The sequence below is a fragment of the Astatotilapia calliptera genome, chromosome 17 (genome assembly GCF_900246225.1).
Source record: "Astatotilapia calliptera chromosome 17, fAstCal1.2, whole genome shotgun sequence".
NCBI classification, from domain to species: domain Eukaryota; kingdom Metazoa; phylum Chordata; class Actinopteri; order Cichliformes; family Cichlidae; genus Astatotilapia; species Astatotilapia calliptera.
Window position 1 is genome coordinate 34,094,947 of NC_039318.1, and position 18,736 is coordinate 34,113,682.

Sequence of the window (18,736 nt, forward strand, 5' to 3'; positions counted from 1 at the left end):
CGGTGGCGTCAGTGTCCGGCAGCCTCGCCTCTGTCAGTGCGCCCCAGGGTGGCTGTGGCTACAATGTAGCTTGCCATCACCAGTGTGTGAATGTGTGTGTGAATGGGTGGATGACTGGATATGTAAAGCGCTTTGGGGTCCTTAGGGACTAGTAAAAGCGCTATATAAATACAGGCCATTTACCATTTTATTTATATAACAGATCCCTCAATATGTTTTTTATTGTAAGGTGAAGACCCTACAATAATACAGAAAAAATCCCAACAATCAAACGACACTGATCCTCTCTGAGCAAACACTTGGCGAGAGTGGAAAGGAAAAACTCCCTTTTACCACAAAGAAACGTCCAACAGAACCAGGCTCAGGGAGGGGCAGCCATCTATCAGGGGTGTGGGGAGGAAGACATGATAAAACACTAATTGCAAGATTGTGCATTTCTTTGAGTTGCCAGGGACTCTGACATGACATACGTTAACAATGGATGTACTGCTTGGCCCTGATAACCTAAATCTGCATCATTTCTAATGGGCAGCAGGGGGCCACGTTTTAATTTTTCTTGTACTGTTGGCAAAAAGACTACCGGCTTACTGGATCTGCAACCTCATTAAACAGTTCTCTGATAAATTCATGGAATTAGTTGCAAATTTTTTTGAAAATAACACCATTTCAGCTTGTCATGTCCAGTTTCAAGATACCGAGATTGTGACAGCTCACCTTGAAGATTCCACAATTAACAGAATTTAATTAACCAGCAGGTATATTATAGCACCCTTAGTTAAGAAGATATTGGCAGTTCAAGCAGGTTAAAGCTTTCACAGGTAATATCTCACTGAGAGGACTGATGAAGCTTACACTGCTTTCAGTAATCTCCAGTAACAACTGCTTATCTTGACAGTTTAAAAAAGAACAAAATTCTCCCATAGCCTTATTTGGTAAATGCTTTGCCTCAAAGCTGAAAACATGAATAAGTTTCTCTTTCACTGTTTGAAAAGGAGAAACATGCTTTTCTGAGATCAGAGGTAATACACTATACTTGACTTGGGTGTGAGTGTGCCCATGTTTTGTCCTTGCATGAGTGCGTTTGTTGTTTCCTTCATTTCGGAATACACCTGCACCTCTTGGGACTTGAAACTGTTTGGAGTGCAAACATAAGCCAGCTATCACGCTGCGCTTCATGGAATCAGTTTCCACTTTTGGCCACATGGAAATGTTGGAAACTATAGAAAAGGGAGCAGGGTTGAAATTCAGAATGAAATAAAACAGGTAATCTTTCACTGGGCAGCAGAGGCTTTGGGTTTAGGCAACAGTGGGTCAGATCAATCCCACAAGCTCACAGGGAGTTGATAAGAACAGAGAAAGAGAGACTTTCTTGTTCTTTAAGTCAGTTCCTCTTGCCTCTCACTGTTTATAGTCCCAACATTATTCCCAGCTTCCCAAAATGGAGGATTTAGTATTCTCCAAGCCAATGCAATGTGCTGACTTGGCTCCCTCCAGAAGGAAGTTGGCAGACAGAGCTAATGGTTAGCAGCAACAGAGTTTCTTTCTCTTTCTCTCTTTCTTTTGGCCTGTCTGTGGTGGCCAAGCAGCTGTCTTCTTAGTGGTGATTCTGTTCAACTCACTGTTGGATGTGGCTGGAGGGCCCAGAGGGATCAATTACCACGGTCGATACCAACCCAGAACCACAGGGGGATGGGGTGAGGGGGGACATGGTGATGGTGGAGGCGTTGGGGGATACCTTAAGGCCCGGCTTGAACTGCATCCACAGAAAGATTGAGAAGAAGGAGATGGAAAAGAAGTGATGGCGGGGGCAAAGCACCAGTCGAAAAAGCTTTTTCATACTCAACTGAACACACTTGCCATCACTGGCAGGAATACAAATGTGTAAATACAGAGGACGCTTACAGGCGTCCTGTGTAAGCGTCCTTACTGGGAGATCAACTAGTGCAAACCCACCCATTTGTAGCCGGAGATATTTATGGCAGGATGTCCTAAACCACGTATGCATTTGAATTTCCCACGCAGAACCCTGACGAAGTTCAAAAAATATGCACACGCAAGAGCTCATATTATCAAATATTGTGATATTCTCTCTTTCCTTGAAGAGGCTGAAGTAACTGCTCTTCCCAACTGTGTTTTGTCTCCTCTCCTCTCCCCAGTGAAAAAGTCTTGATTACAGTAATCACAGTCTTTCTCTCAGTAGGTGCCACTTGTGCTCATAGCTCTCTGCTCAACGCCTAAATACCCCAATCAGGATCGTCCTAATGAAACATATGATTAAGACTTAGTTAGACAACTGAGGATTTTTAGCCATTCCAGTTTTTTTTTTTTTCACTGCTTCCTGCAATGTCTGAAATTGTGGCGCTCTTTAGTCCTTTTTCACGATAACAAGAGCTCTTTTTGTGACTTGCTGTGTAATATTCACTTGAAAATACCGGCTAAGCGGCCTGGCTGTTGGATTTTGTGCAATTATAACCTTCCAAAGCTACTTTGGAAGTGACTGTCCCTGTGTGTGAACTTAACGGGTACTCGAGGGTTTAACAAGAGCATCCGCTTGACTCAAACCAACTTAAAATGACTTAATGTTCTACGATTCTTTACGTCTGACTGGCTCAAATCTCTCTCTCTCTCTCTTTCACTCATGCTGCTCTTTTCTTCTCCTGCGCTGCTTTTCTGCCTCTGTTTTGAATTGTTCCTCTTATCAGGCTGTCACAAAAGCTGGCAGATAACCTGAGGTGATTTTGCTTTTCTCCTCTAACAGCGTACTCGCTCTGCCTCGTTCTCGCCGAGCTCCCCGCGTCGGCACACGCAGAGAGAGATAGCTCCTTGCGCTGATTCATCTGCCAGTCTAAAATGGTGGAGGGCATGATGCAGAGCATCCTCCTCTCTGGAGAGAGACAGCAGTAGGCCTTTCAGCGAGAGAAGAAGGTATGGAAGATGACTGCTGAGACTACATATCGTTCCGCTAAAAGAGAGGCCCTTTGCAAAGACAGCATTTCACTGTGGTAACTGTGATAAAATGTATGTTCAAACCTTTTAGCATCATGCAGTGTGGAAAGTATTCCGGTACAGTCAAATTAACCCCTCACTGCTGCTAAAGCGTTTCTTTATCTAGCCATTTTTCCCCAGCCCTTTCTTGATACCACGGAAAGCTATGACCAGGATACTGCACACAGAATGAGATCTTTGCAGTACACTAAAGCTAAAATTGAATTTATTGGTTAATATCTTACATGTGCCAGATCTTTTTACACATCTGGCTAAATTGAGAATAAAATAAAAGACAATTAATGTTAATAGGATGGTTTCATACATGACTGACAGAAGCAATATGCCTCATTAAAAAGTCAGCAGCTGGTGATTGATGTATAAACCATTAAAAACCATGAAAAAAGCATGGTTTATAATTTGAATTAGAGTTGTATGCAGTGTCATGTACAACCTCCGTTCCAAAAAAGCATAGGCGGAGCCATATTTACCACTGCGGACAAAAGTCTGTAAATGTCTGCGAACTGAAGAGACCAATTGCTGAACCTCTGGTACACGAACGTTGTCATATTATTGTCTGATACAGGATTCTAACAGCTCAACAGTCCTTTCATTTTCAATTAGTGAAAGGTTTGGACTGCAGGCACCCGAGTTCAGCACCCAGATTCTTGCCATGCTGTTGTAATAGATGTGGTTTAACATTGTCTTCTGGATGGAAGTAATATGTTGCCTAAAACCCATATATATACTTTTCAGGATATTCTTGGAACTGTAGCTGTAATTCAAATTGTGATTGGAATAGTACTCTTTCTAACATAACTAACTTAAATGTTTAGTAATGAAAAACATATTATTTGAACAAGTAGCAGAATGGGTAGATTTACACTGGATTTGTATTTTCTGTATTATCAATTGTTACAAAACCATTTTCACCCAGGAGCTCTGCACCGTATCAGGAGAATGAAGTCAGCACATTGTCCGAATGTTTACTTTCTCGGCACATAACATGAGCAATGCTCTGTTCAGGTAAGGCTAGAGTGCTGCGTGGATAGAGCATGCAGGAGGGAGCACGTGAGCACACAGTAGCTTGTTGTAATTCTCTGCACGGTTACTCGCTGTAACCTTACCTGGACACAAATGTACATCACACGGACAAGGGAGACTGCAGATTTAACAGTATGACAATACGGTTATTAGATAAGAAAACTGAATTAAATGCCCTGTGCTGCTATTTATATTCTAAACTTTGTTGGCAAGTGTGTGAGGCCAATCAGCAGGGAGATGTGTATAAACTCAGCCATATTAAAAAGCCAGTGCACAGAATGAATGAGCTAGTCATTTGCCAGCACAGTAAAACATTTTGTCACATCAGTTATGTTTTGGCAGATCATTCTCAACTAAAGCTGATGTAAGTGCATATTTATCGCCTTACATTCATGTGGATATGCTACATATATTGGCAGATGCAATAATATCCTGAGGTAACAGGAAAAAAAAACAAGGTGATGACGAATATGCGGCTCATCAGTGCAGTCGAGTAAATCTCCGGGGAGCTTGTTTACAGTCTTAGAGCTTATTTTTGTAGAATTTCATATTCTGTTAGGTCACTCCTTCAGAGGAGAAACTTGTCATTGTTATCAATGAGAAACCTGATTCTGAAATAAATGATATGCTGGAGCTTCACAGCTCTACCTCTGCTTGATATGCGTCCTATTCAGCTGTGGTTAGAGTGCAACGCTGCTAAAAGTAACCTCCCTCAAAAAACGTCACTGTCAACACCGAGCTACGCACATATCAATCTTCATACGTTTCATCTGGAGCCGGCCTCTGAGAAATCCATACTGTAGTTTTATTGACAGGAACAACTGTGTACTCTCCAAAGCAGGGTCAGAGTAAGATAAATGCCTGGAGAGAGAGGGGATGAGGGGGAGGATGAGAGGAAAAACCGAAAAGAGAAAACGCCTGAATGCCTGGGAACGAGACAGGCGGCAGGCGAGGAAGTTATTTTTACTCCGAAGCACATCAAACGGTGACCGCTGAGATGAGTGACGTTGTGTAGGTCGAGAGAGGACGCGCGGCATTACGTCTAATCTTCCTTGCAACTCACGCTGCTGTGTTGCCGAGTAAAGTTAGAGAGGAGGTCAGCGGCGTCACCCTGAACAACAAGCCCCTCCCTCCCCCAAACCCTCTGGTTGACAGAGAAAACACAAACTCCCAAACATTTGACCAATACACGCAAACTGCCTTTTGACATTTGTTCAAAATAACCCTTTATGGGGTTACGGGGGCTGAGTCAGATTGACTTGGCTTAGTCAAATACCCATGAGGGATATGTCTGTTTGTCTGCATTGATGTTTTGGGGTTTTTTCGCACAAACACCTGATGGACAGGTCAGACATGCTCACTGGACCGTGCACAGCTAACAGTCAACCTTGGGCAACAGTGGGGCGGCTGTAGTTTGGGTTTAACCTTGAAAAGCCTCAGGGAAGGCGCTATTTGTTCAAAGTTAAACATGGAAGGGAGTAAATGGTTTTTATTTTTGTGAGTGATTCCCCTTTGGGTGAGCAGATAACAAGAGGTTATTGTCATTTTTGGGCTTGCTAGAATTGCCCTTAAACTTAAGCCTGAGAAGTAAAGGTAATTTTAGAGATTTCTCCATGTGACTGAGTTTGAAGGTGTTGAAAAAATTCATACATTTTAAGAAGAGTTTTAAACAATGACCTGAGTCTGCTTGTTGCCAGTTATTATACTCCCTGACAGTGAAAGCTGGTAGAACCCACGTAAACACACACACACACACACGCGGACTGGCACAGATGAGTGCGCATAGCTGTCCAGCCATTTGACTGGCTGTCACCAAGTTTAAAGTAGCCAATGAAGCACGCACGAAATACCTGTCACATCCTGCAGATGAGAACTACATTGAGTGACATCCTGAGCAGGATAAGAAAAGTACATGTAGGCCAGAGCATGCAGGGCTACCCTGTGCAACAAAGTAGGGGTACATGGTCACGGATACCAGTATGGAAAACCCACAATAGCAGTCATCAGTTAGAGCCCGTTAGCATGCAAGCCTGAATGCACATGCCATTAGCCTTTTGGTCACACTGTGAGCACCAAGATTTGCAACACCTCATACAATATTTTATCTGACACGTATAATAAATGTTACAGCTACAGTGTGTGCATGCAGCATGTGTGTGGGATAACCTGCCCAGATAACAAGCTGCACTGTAGCTGGAACTTGTAACGGCTGTCACCGCAGTCTCCGCAACTGGGTTAACGTTCGGGTTTGTGTCTGGGCACGGGGAGACGCACATGACTCACAACACAGGAAGGAAACCTGATAGCAAACCATGCAGCATTTTTATATTTTATGCATTCTGTATTTACATGTTTGTTTTCTCGACAGGAAGGAATAAACAAGTTAGTCAGCTGATGACTAAATCATGACAGATGCATTAATGATACACCACTGGTCCTCAGTGTTCACGCATTGACATTCACAGATAGGGCAGTTATGTGTGTGTGTACGAGTGTGTGTGTGTTGCGTAACATGTTTCTCAAGCGAGACCTCTTTAATTGCCACAGTATAGACTCCGTGCATACAGGCGGGAGAGCAACAGTGTTTATGCTTCTTGTAAAGCAGATGTGGGGGTTGAAATCAATGGGAGGATGGTGTTTGTTGGGTAAGGAGGAGAAAGGAGGGGTGGAATAGAGGGTGAAGTGGAGAGGAGGAGACTTGGAGAGCTGGATGCAGTGGTGTAGAGGACAGGCGGGTGAATGAATTGGTGTCATCTTAGCTAGTAGAAGCCGTGGCTTCCCATCTGCTGCCATCATTAACAGTAAGAGCGTCCCTAATTTAAGCTAATTGCTGACATCGAGGAAGTAAACAAAGCGCGTTCAGTTTGGAGATGAGCTGAAGACAAGGAGGGTGAAAAGAAACATTTTCAGGAGGCTGTGAAATGGTTCCAGACTGCACTTGAAATCTTGTCAAGTACAGTCTTGAAAGAGGTGCTGAAACAGAGCTTAAATGGCTATGCTAAACAGGGCTACATCATTTTTTTCAAATAAGCAACAAGGATGATAAATTCATTTTCTTGCATTACCTAAGTGCGTTGTTTAGAGCTGCACTAATGAATATTTATATAATGTATACAATATATTATGAACGGTCCGTTTATAATACAAAAGATTGTTGCCTGTAATGACTATCTATCTTGCCTCCCTGCAATTTTTTCCTTAGCTTAATGTATCATTTTAGCATCTTTCAACTCAGTGTTCAGAGACCATAGTGTTGGGTAACATTTATAGTATATTCCAGTTACCTACTCTGTATAAATATATTAAATGTTTTCCACATTAATTTAAAATATGCCAAAATGACTGTATGAATACAAGTTATTGTTTATCTGCCATTTGAAAGAGCTATGAAACTATGAAATAATACTGTTTTTTGAAAAACATTTTTGTCATTCCATGAGCTAGCTGAAAGTGAACAAAAAAGGCTAACAAATATGAAATTGCAAAGATATGTTAGTATTTTTTTTATATAATGTTTATCTGTGCAGACAGTACAAAAAATCTGATAAGGCAATATATGTTTAGAAACTTCCTTTACTTTAGCCAACATGGCTTAAGTAAAGCATGGTTTCAGTATCCTTTGCTAATGTTAGCTGTATTGTATTTTGTAGTATGTTAATTTCTCAGGGACCATGTACAAGAACTGCTTCTTGTAATCTTCTACAAGAAGACATGCCTTGTACTACATTTAACTATTAGCTGATTTTAATCCTACTAGCTAATTTTCTTCCTACTTGCTAATCGTACTAGTAAGTTACTGTAGTTAGCGATGCAAAATTACTCTCTTTTTTTTCTGAGTGATTTGTATTTTACTTTAATGCAACCTGCATTCTGTCAAAATGCTTCAGCTTTATTTATAGAAATATGGTAGAGTAAAACATCTGGGTATCTCACTTCCGACAAATGCTTGCACCACAGTAACTACTGCTATCACTTTACCGGTGTCCATACATGTGTCCATAGGTCAGTTTTCTATTCAGCAGCTTATGTAAACTCAGTTCTAAGCTGTACAGGTAGCATCTTTGAATGCTTTTTCTTTTCTTCATTTTTTTGTTTGTTTTCTTGCACAAACAACTGACACAGTGCACAGTCAATAGAGAAACTTAAAATGTGTCTGTAACTGTAAAATCCAAAGGAATACTCTTATTGGCCACTTTATTAGCTATCCCTGTTATATTGCTCGCTAATGCAAATATCTAATCTACTAATCATATATTAGCAATTCAATGCATTTAGGTAGGTAGGTGGACACTGTATAGACCACCTGTTGGAGCATCAGATTGTGGAAGAAAGGTGATTTAAGAGGCTTTGAACTTGTTTGTTTGCTGTTTTGTTGGTGCTGGCACTTTCTAATGCAACCATCTCTAGGATTTACAGAAAATCCCAAAATGATGAGACAAAAAAATCTAGTGAGCAGCAGTTCTCTGGGTTAAGCTTTTCTGGGTTAAGGCAGCAGTTACTCAAAAAACCAGTTGTTACAACCGAGGTATGTACATCACACAACATGTTGAACCCTGAACCAGATGGGCTGCAAGCAGCAGAGGACTACACCAGTTTTTGTGTTAAGTAGATTGACTGACAGAATGTATAACATTATATAACGTTTTTTTATATTCTTTAAATCCATGAAAAAGCGTTGTAAAATTGAAACTTCAAGTGTTTCACATTGAAAATCCAGATTCTTAAAGGGTTCTGAAGTAGCCCAATCACTGTCTAATGTCAATAACAGTAAAAATGTTTCAAGCCAAATAACTGAGGCTGAAAACAGTGATTTGAAATGGCTTTGCTATGCTTGCAGATCAGAGCTTTTATTGAGAACAAAGCTGTACTGTACAGGGTGGGCCATTTATATGGATACACCGTAATAAAATGGGAATGGTTGGTGATGTTAAAGTCCTGTTTGTGGCACATTAGTATATGTGAGGGGCAAACTCCTCAAGATGGGTGGTGACCATGGTGGCCATTTAGAAGTCGGCCATCTTGGATACAACTTTTGTTTTTTCAATAGGAAGAAGGCCATGTGACACATCAAACTTATTGGTAATGTCACAAGAAAAACAATGGTGTGCTTGGTTTCAATGTAACTTTATTCTTTCATGAGTTATTTACAAGTTTCTCTTTGTTCACAGCCATTGACATGTCGAAGAGGTTAACACGTGAGGACGTCAGGTGCGGATCGAAATTGTGTTGATATCTGGTGAACGCAGTAACCGGGTTATTGCAGCAGATTTCCATGCAAGACACCCTACGAGACCACCGATCTCCCATGCTACAGTTAGCAAACTGCTTGCTAAGTTTCGTGAAACTGGCTCAGTGTTGGATTTGTCAAAATGTGGACGCAAGAAAACTGTCACTAATGAAGAAACATCAGTGGCTGTCCTAGCTTCATTCAGCAAGAGCCCACAGCGTAGCACTTGCCGCATGTCACTGGAGAGTGGCATTAGTCGAACATCCCTTCGGCGGGTATTAGCTATTCACAAATGGCACCCTTACAAACTCCAGCTACTGCAGCATCTCAACGAGGATGACCCAGATCGGCGCACAGCATTTGCAGAATGGGCAAAACAAAAATTGGAACAGGACCCTCAGTTCACACAGAAGATTTTGTTCAGTGATGAGGCAAACTTTTATGTGAATGGTGAAGTTAACAAACAAAACCACCGCTATTGGTCTGACACTAATCCACATTGGATGGATCCCTCCAAGACTGTTGGAACAACAAAAGTGATGGTTTGGTGTGGTATATGGGGTACAAAGATAGTGGGTCCATTCTTCATCAATGGAAACCTCAAGGTTGCTGGATATTTGAAATTGCTACATGATGATGTGTTTCCCTCTTTATGCACCTAAGCTGGCACGTTCCCTGAGTTTTTCCAGCAAGACGGTGCACCACCACATTGTGGGTGCCAGGTCCGAGCATTCCTAGATGAACAGTTTCCTGGAAAGTGGATTGGTCGTCGTGGGCCAGTTGAATGGCCCCCAAGGTCTCCCGATCTGACCCCCTTAGACTTTTATCTTTGGGGTCATCTGAAGACAATTGTCTATGGTGTGAAGATACGAGATGTGCGGCTCCTGAAACTACAGATAATTGATGCCTGTGCTGGCATTTCTCCAACGGTGTTGCGATTAGTGTGTCAAGAGAGGGAGAAGAGGGTTGCATTGACAATCCAACACAATGGGCAGCACATTGAACACATTTTACAAGTGGTCAGAAACTTGTAAATAACTCATGAAAGAATAAAGTTACGTTGAAAACAAGCACACCATTGCTTTTCTTGTGACATTACCAATACGTTTGATGTGTCACATGGCCCTCTTCCTATTGAAAAAACAAAAGTTGTATCCAAGATGGCCGACTTCTAAATGGCCACCATGGTCACCACCCATCATGAGGAGTTTGTCCCCTCACATATACTAATGTGCCACAAACAGGACTTTAATACCACCAACCATTCCCAAGTTATTACGGTGTTATTACGGTAAATGGCCCACCCTGTACAATGAGTCAGCTTGTCAAAAAGCTCTCTTAACCTTTACTTTTTAATTACTGTTATTTTGTTTTAAAAAAGCATCCTTGGTTTGGTTGTACACTTCAGTTGGTTTTCTAAGCACATCGACCAGCTTGTGAGTGGTTTTGTGTAACCTGAGACACTAAAAGAGAGCCTGAACTCACCGTAGTGGTTTTAACTCGGCCTCCGGGCTGCGTACAAGTCCAGCCAGATCTATTGACTAACAGGTCGCAACCCTCGTCCTCCAAACATGGCACCATCTCACACCATTGCTTTTTCCGAACAATACCAGCTGCGGAGGAGACACAGAGAGAAAAAGAGTGATTAGGAGAGTGACCTGGGGGGGTTGGGGGGTGAAATAAACAGATGAAGAGAAATGATAGGGAGAAGTCAATGCAAAGATGTAACGATTAAGACAGAAGAAGAGCGGGTCGGGGAATGACAGATGGAGGAAGACAGATACGGGCAAAGTTATAACAGGATTGAAAAATGATGGAAAAGCAGAGATGTGAAAAAAATGTAGAAATATAAATGGAAAAAAGAAGGAGCAATGTGGTGGTGGTGGGGTGAGAGATGAGATGTGGAGGTAGATGAAGAGCAATGAAGTAAAGGGACAATTGAGAGGTATGAACGCAGACGATGACAGTGAGAGATGAGGGAAAGATGGGGAGAATCAGACAGATGGAGTGAAATGGAGAGAGCTGTGATCAGTCAGGTAAATAAAATCAAACATCTCAAATGATATTTAGGAGGCTTTACAGCCATCTTGCCTTCAGCAACATTTCAACCAGGATGATATATTTTGTTAGCACGCCACCTAAATTTTTACCACAAGGGATTTAAAAAACAAAATAAAAACAATTCATATGTTAAATACAGTTGGAACAATCTGGGACATTCAGTGCACATTTTGTCATAGCTGTATGACAAATGTTTTTCCAGCACTGCTGTGCTTTATTGAAGTTTCAGACTCCAGTTAGTTAGTTTCTACTCGTCTCTCAAAAGCAATAGGATTCAGCCCATTACATAGAGGCTGAACACGTACTAGGCTTCACTGACAGACTGAGACACAGTGACAAGACTGATAAATGTATTGACAACTGAAGCAGGCTTCTGTCAATTCAAAGAGAGTGTTGTTGGAGGTGCAATGTATTCTTTCACCTGCACTTACGCTGGCATAGGTTCCCAGTCATCCCTGTCTTTAGTGCTTGAGTTGAAGGCAAATAGCATCTTATTTTAATTCTACTTTTTCTAGTGAATATTGGAGATTTTTTGTTTGTTTTGGACATTCTTAATATATTTTGTGTCCCAAAAAGGGGCAGTACTGCTGCTCACTGCTTTGAGCAGGTCCTTGTTGCATTGCAGGCATTGTGTGTTACACTGTCACACTATTTGGCTATCTATCCACAGTAATGTGAAAAGAAATGTTGTGTTTTTTTGCTTGGAAAATGCAAGACAAACACAGAGTTTGTTCAATTCTAATAGTCAACACTCAGTGTGACCACCTGTTTTTCAGTTTTATTGTCTTTTCCTTTAAATAGTCTTCAGAATATTTCTCCAGGCTTCTTAAAAGACATTCAAAGCTCTTCTTTGGATGTTGGCTACCTTTTGTTCTGTTCTCTGTCAAGATGATCCCACAATGCTTCAACAATGTTGAAATCCCGGCTCTAGGAAGACCAATCAATGATTGACTATTTAAATTTGTGTTTTATTATCCAGGCTGAAATGCAGCCCCAAACATGACGGCACCTCCACCGTGTTTTGCAGATGATTGTAGACACTCACTGGTGTTACTCTCTTGAGCTCCTCCGTACATACTGATGAAGGTATGTGGATTTATCACTCTATAAGACCTGTTTCCAACAATTTTCAGATCAGTCCTTGTATAATTTTGCATATTTTAGATTTTTCATGAATGGCTGCTTGGCAGCCACCTTACACTGAGGTCATTTCTTATGAGGCTGACAAGCTGAAGGGCCAGATGTGTCTCTCAGATCCTGTGTCAGGTCTTTGCTATTTTTTCCCTTTTCTTAAGGACATGGCTTTCAGGTCCAGTTCATCTGCTGTAGATAGTACTATATCACTTTTGTCCTCCACTTGTTCAGTTTCCTCAGATTTCTTTTATTAAGGGCACATTGCACACCATACTGAGTTATGCCAAGTTTTGGAATCACCTTGTTGGAGCTAAAATATTATTATTATGCCTGTCAAACTGTGTTATCATCGGTATCATTTTCTGTAGATTTAAATAAAGAAATCAGAAACAAATTATGTGATTTTGCCACAGACTGGTTGTAACAAAGTATCTAAAGATACAATTTGGAATTGGTTCTTTGCTCAGTTTTTCTGTTATGTATGGATGCGTCTCTTTTTTGTGCTTGAATAGGTCAGTTTTATGTAGCTTAAAGATTAAAAATACATTCCTCTGAAAATGTTCAAAAAAGCAGATAATGTCCAAAGAAAAAGTTTAGAAAGCTGGAGAAGTGTTGCTCAAAACCACTTTAAGATATTGCACGACAGTCTGACTCACTGGAAGGAAAACATAATGAAATGGGTGGCTAGAGATATTTGCGCAGTACTTTTAAAATTCGGATTAAATGGTTTTTCATCACAAAAGAACCCCGTAATTGTATTTATCCTGACGTACAAACACGGCCGTTCAATAGGTAATTTTAATATCTGCAGTTTTCAATTGTAAATAAGCTTCCGTTCAGGGGTTCAGCTTATTTCTTACTGAGTTTTCGACTGTAAGTCATCCATCATATAGCCCCACTAAGTTATCAGGAGTCTTTATTGTCTTCAGCTGCAGCAGAAGTTTGTGAGTTATAGAAAATCAGACAAGATATATGCAGCTAGCTGCTTTCTGTGACAGGCCATGCTGCAGAATGAATCATCAATAAGCATCATCAAAGGATCACAAATTTACATTAAACTCGTGGCTTTGGAAAAGAGCCTCTATGATAACATATTAGCACCAGATTGCATAATAGCAGCCCGGATGAATTTACTGAATATTAAATGAGTAAATGAATGAATATTTCATTTTCATGTCTGGCATTTACATGTCCCATCCCTTACTAATGTGTTATTCAGACACGTTACCTAACAACAAACCAAACATGACATGTTAACCACCATCGTGCAACATCGGAATCACCCAGACATGCACATAAATGTAAACAAATGTAAACATAAACAAAAGGCTACCACAGATAACGCTCTAGGAGATATTTCATTATGGAACTCCAACAAATATACATGCACATAAACACAGGCCCCTAAACCTAAAGCATAATACATGTGACATCTGCATGTACTCGTGACAACCATTTCAACCATTTGTGTGTGTGTGTGTATATATATATATATATATATATATATATATATATATATATATATATATATATATATATTAGGGGTGCAACGATATTCGTATCGATATTGAACCGTTTGATACAGTGCTTTCGGTTCGGTACGCATATGTATCGAACAATACAACATTTGTAATTTATTTTATCAACTTTCCTTCTGACGATGCTGTCTGTGTTGAGCGCTCAGTGAATCTGCGTTCGACTACTCCGCCTAGGCTGCACTGTCGAGCGCAGATCCACTGAGCGCTCAACACAGACAGCATAGTCAGGAGGAAGAGCGCAGGGCAAGCTAGCGAGACAGAAGTTAAGCTCTCCTTGCAAGATGGACCTCCCCCACCCTCATTCAGATCTGGCGTTTGGAATTATTTTGGTTTTCATGTGACGTATGACCCTGAAGGTAAGCGAGTCATGGACTAAAGTAAAACAGTATGTTGGATGTGCCATGCAATGCTTAATTACATTGGTGTGAACTAGTGTGTTAGCGCAGTTAGCTCGTTAACGTGTTGGCCGTCTAGCCCCATGCACGGGGCGATCGGCGGTAGCTCGTTAACGGAGATTTGCCGTGTTGTGGCGTTAAGGTCATTTCAACGAGATTAACCTGAAAGCACTAGTGGGAACACAACGAATATGACTGCACATTTACGCCGACATCATCCTAGTGCAAAGACAAAAACAACAAGCATGCTACTAACTTTAGCCGAGTCATTTAGGCTACGTTCACACTGCAGGCGAAAGCGCATCAAATCCGATTTTTTGACCCTATGCGACCCATATCCGATCATGCTATGACAGTGTGAACGGCGCAAATCCGATATTTTCAAATCCGATCTGGGTCACTTTCGTATGTGGTACTGAATCCGATACATATCCAATGTATTAGAAAGCGACTGCTGTTTGAACGGTCAAGTCGCATTAAATCCGCCTTTTACGTCACCGACACAAGACTGAAGCCAATTATCAGCACCCGAGAAGACATGGCGAACGCTTCCTGGCCATCCAGTGTGGATGTCAGTGAAACTGTTGGGAAGACAATGTGAACATTTTATTTGTACTGTATAATCTGCAGATTCTGACAGAAATCTACAGCTATCATTTGAAGCACTGCTCCTCTCTTAAACGGCAATAAGGATCATTATTAGGTTATTTACATTATTATGTAAATAACAAAATAACTTAAAGCAAAAATTGGGAAACGTGAAGACCGAAGTCTTTATATTAAGGGCCATCAGTCAAACAATACTGTTGCTCTGGGTCTAAACAGAGCGCGTTGTGTGTGACATCTTCTTTTGCGCATGCGGGCCGCTTTGAGCGTTCACACTAGAGAGCGTTTGCTGTCGCATTTTATTTGTAGTGTGAACGAGCAGACAAAAAAATCGGATTTGATCAAAAAATCGGAATTGAGCATTAAGACCTGCAGTGTGAACGTAGCCTTAGACAGCTGTTAGCACAGGATTCTCCTTATGGAGACCTGATATGTTTAATATGCTGCTGAGAATATAGCCCAGAAGAAGCGGATAGTATAGCTTTTATTTTGGAAAGAGACATTTCTCTGTAATAAACTCTCTTTTCCAAAGATGAGTGATTCCTCAATCAGATACAGGGCTCGCAATATCGCTAGCCCGACGTCCTGGGGCTAGCGATCTTTCCAGTCGGGCTACAAAAATCTCTCTGCCCTGCCCGTCGGGCTATTGTAGGAAAAATATATGTCAATGCTTTTGCATTCTTTCAGAAATGTAGCTGGGTAATTATGTCATTGGCATCGGTGAGCCACTGTCAATATGTGACATATTGAAATCGCGTTTGAATTTGTGCTGGTTTTTTTGCTTTCACTTTGCAATGACAGCACTGATCTGTGAGTGATGATAATTTGTGCACCAATTCCTCTGACATCGTCTTATTAATCGTTAGCTTACTATGCAAACATGACAAGTGAAATCTCCCGCAGCAAGCTTAAACATGTGAGAGGTTGATCGCGCAGAGAATCGCTGAGCTTATGTGAGTCCGTGTGTAAAAGTAGCAGTATATATATTTTAGTTCTGCTGAGCCAAATAAGACAGGTCGGGGTGAAGAAGTGACAGCCAAAGAAAAGCTTACCACAAAACGGAGAAGTTATGACAAATGAGACTATAAGGCAAAAAGAAAGTGCAGCTTTATGGTTTCATGGACAAAATAATTTCTGTGGCTGCAATATGACGAGCTAAATAACCAGGGCTGCACATAAGTGGTCCGCAGGTGCGCATTCGCTGTCAAAATAAAAAACGCGCACAAGGGTTAGGGTTAAATTTAAAAACTGTACTTTTGAGTTAAAATATATATTTATAATTTTAATAAATGACAAATTAAAAAGGCATGAACATTTTTTTGTATCGAAAATATTTGGAAACCGAATTTCCCAGAGGAACCCACCCGAGGGATTACCGTAATAAAGTCTTATCTTATCTTATCTTATCTTCAAATTTCATCCATCTACGCAACATCGTCGGAAGCATGTTTCCTTTCCTGTGTTTTAGAAAGATATTAAGAAAGTGGAAAAACGCAGTCAAAATGACATCAAATTGAAGCTGCATTCCCAATCGCAACTCCAATCAGGAACATGAACTTTTTAAACAACATTTGTCATAAACTGTGATGTAAAGGACAATTTGAAATCTGTTTAACTCAAAACGTGAAAATATCCGGTGACATTAAACGTGCCCCGTGCGGATTTCCTTATAAACAAACATTATTATTGTAAACAAAAGCTTGACAAGATTTCTCAAAAATAATGGCTGCTGGAGGAAAAATAGATAATAAAAGAAAAAAACAAACAAACTAAGGGTCATTATGTATGTGGTGCAATAGGTTGCTTTTACAAACCCCTTTAAAGATAAGGTGTTTAATCAAGGCCTCGTGGTTTGGCTTGGCTCTCAATCTTTACAACTGAAAAACTGTGTTTGAGAAAAAATATTAAAGGATGAAAACCATGCAACACACATCCACATGAACATGTAAATCAGAGCCACAAAAATGAAAAGGAGATGAACTGAGACAGATAGATGAGAATGGATGAAGACAAAGTAGAGGAAGAGCGTATCTAGATAACATTCTTGACCATTACAGGATATGGGCGAGATAAAGTAAGAAGGATACATTCATACTCATATCAGTATGCATTTATGAATTGAAAATTGTATTCTTTAATGGGTAACAGTGAAACCTAGAATGAATTGTAGTGCAAACATACATCATATTTTTTTCACGGCGTATTCGCTGTCTTATAAAACGGGTGGGAATTGTGCTCGCTTCCATATCTATAAATTTTCCCGAAGGGCACCTTCAGTAGCTGTAATAACCTCGCATGCAAATCATCGGCAAGCATGCTTCTCGATGTTAATACCTTATCACCATAAACAATATTTATATAGCAATCAATCTATAGAATATGCATACCTTATCGAGCACTACATTGCCAAATAACGCAAGTACCGTGAACAAGGTGTCAGCTCAGTAAAACGGGAGCTTCAAATTGACATCCGTGTGAAGCATTGTTATTATTGAGTGCGTTTTGCTGACATGCTGCTTCAGGTTGAATTACTTGGCGCTACTGCATTTCGCCTCAAGGCTAGCTGCACCCAAGGAATATAATCTATGTTTAACTTCACTATTTTTACTTCAGGGACAAAGTTTCACAAGGCAAAAGAAAGCAATTTCAAACAGTTCAAAATCTGAAACCTATTAAAAACTGTCAGCATATGTGCATAAGCGCATTGCCCTGTCATTCTGCGGAAGATGCATTTCAAAAGTTATTGTTGCAGTTTGCCTGTTAAACAGTTCACTGGCTATCAATCTCTAGACATCTAGAAGTGCTAAGTATCTGTAAGATCAGTATTGTTGATCCTCCTTAAAGCCTCCCTGCATCCCTGCCCAGTTCAGTAGGCTTTGAAATGAAGTGCTTGTCATATGGTGTCTGAAACCACACTATCCTGATTATTTCTCATGTCACAAGTGGACAGTGGTGACTGACAATGTTGGTCATTTTTGGTTGGTCATAATCTCTGCATCAGGCATAAGCTGAACTTTTCTGTTTTTTCAAACACCATTTCTTAGTTCTTAATTCCATCACTGTTCACATGTACAAATGAGCGAAGAACCCGGAGTCCCTTTATGTAAAGCTTTTCCAAAGGTTTGTGCTGTTATTCCCACTGGAACAATTACTGAATCTCAGCTTGTCACAAAATAAGCTATAAAAACGGACGTGATTAGAGGAACACTTCTTACAAACTAGTAACTTTGAAGAATTCCCTGGCCTTCACATCTTCTCTAACAAGCTTTTCCTTACAGGTGTTCCTAAGAGATGTAATTTATATCCTTTATGTTTTACATGCACATAGTTCACATGAACTGCAACAGGTGTCGTCTCTCCATTTTGCACATTGATATTATACTATTACTCATATTTTGGGGGCAGCGGTGGCTCAGGTGATAGAGCTGGTCATCAACCAATCGGAAGGTCAGTGGCTTGAATTTTGGCTTTGCCTGCCCGTTTGCCACAGCATCCTTGCGCACAATACTGTACCCTAAGTTGTGTCTGATGCTTTCAGAGTGTCAGTTTATGTGTAAATGTTAGATAAAAGTGTTTAGGTATAGATACAAGATATGAATGTGTGTATAATATTGGTTACCTGAGACTTCCAGTAGAAAGAGCTTTGAGTGCTACTATTGCTGGATATTTCAAAATCTTTTCTTTTAGATCTATTTTGACATGTTTTAAATTTGGTTTTGGCTGTCCGATTCCAAAAGTTTCTTCTT

At 40.6% G+C, this 18,736-nt stretch overlaps 1 protein-coding gene across 4 annotated transcripts in view; it reads right to left on the reverse strand.

Moving 5' to 3' along the window:
- The window catches only part of tafa5a (TAFA chemokine like family member 5a), a 166,006-nt gene that overhangs the window by 11,694 nt on the left and 135,576 nt on the right, over window positions 1–18,736 (reverse strand). For all 4 annotated transcript variants that reach the window (XM_026148094.1, XM_026148093.1, XM_026148095.1 and 1 more), the window contains exon 3: window positions 10,742–10,869. In XM_026148094.1, coding sequence (XP_026003879.1) covers window positions 10,742–10,869 — 128 coding nt within the window. The remainder of the gene's footprint in view (window positions 1–10,741; window positions 10,870–18,736) is intronic.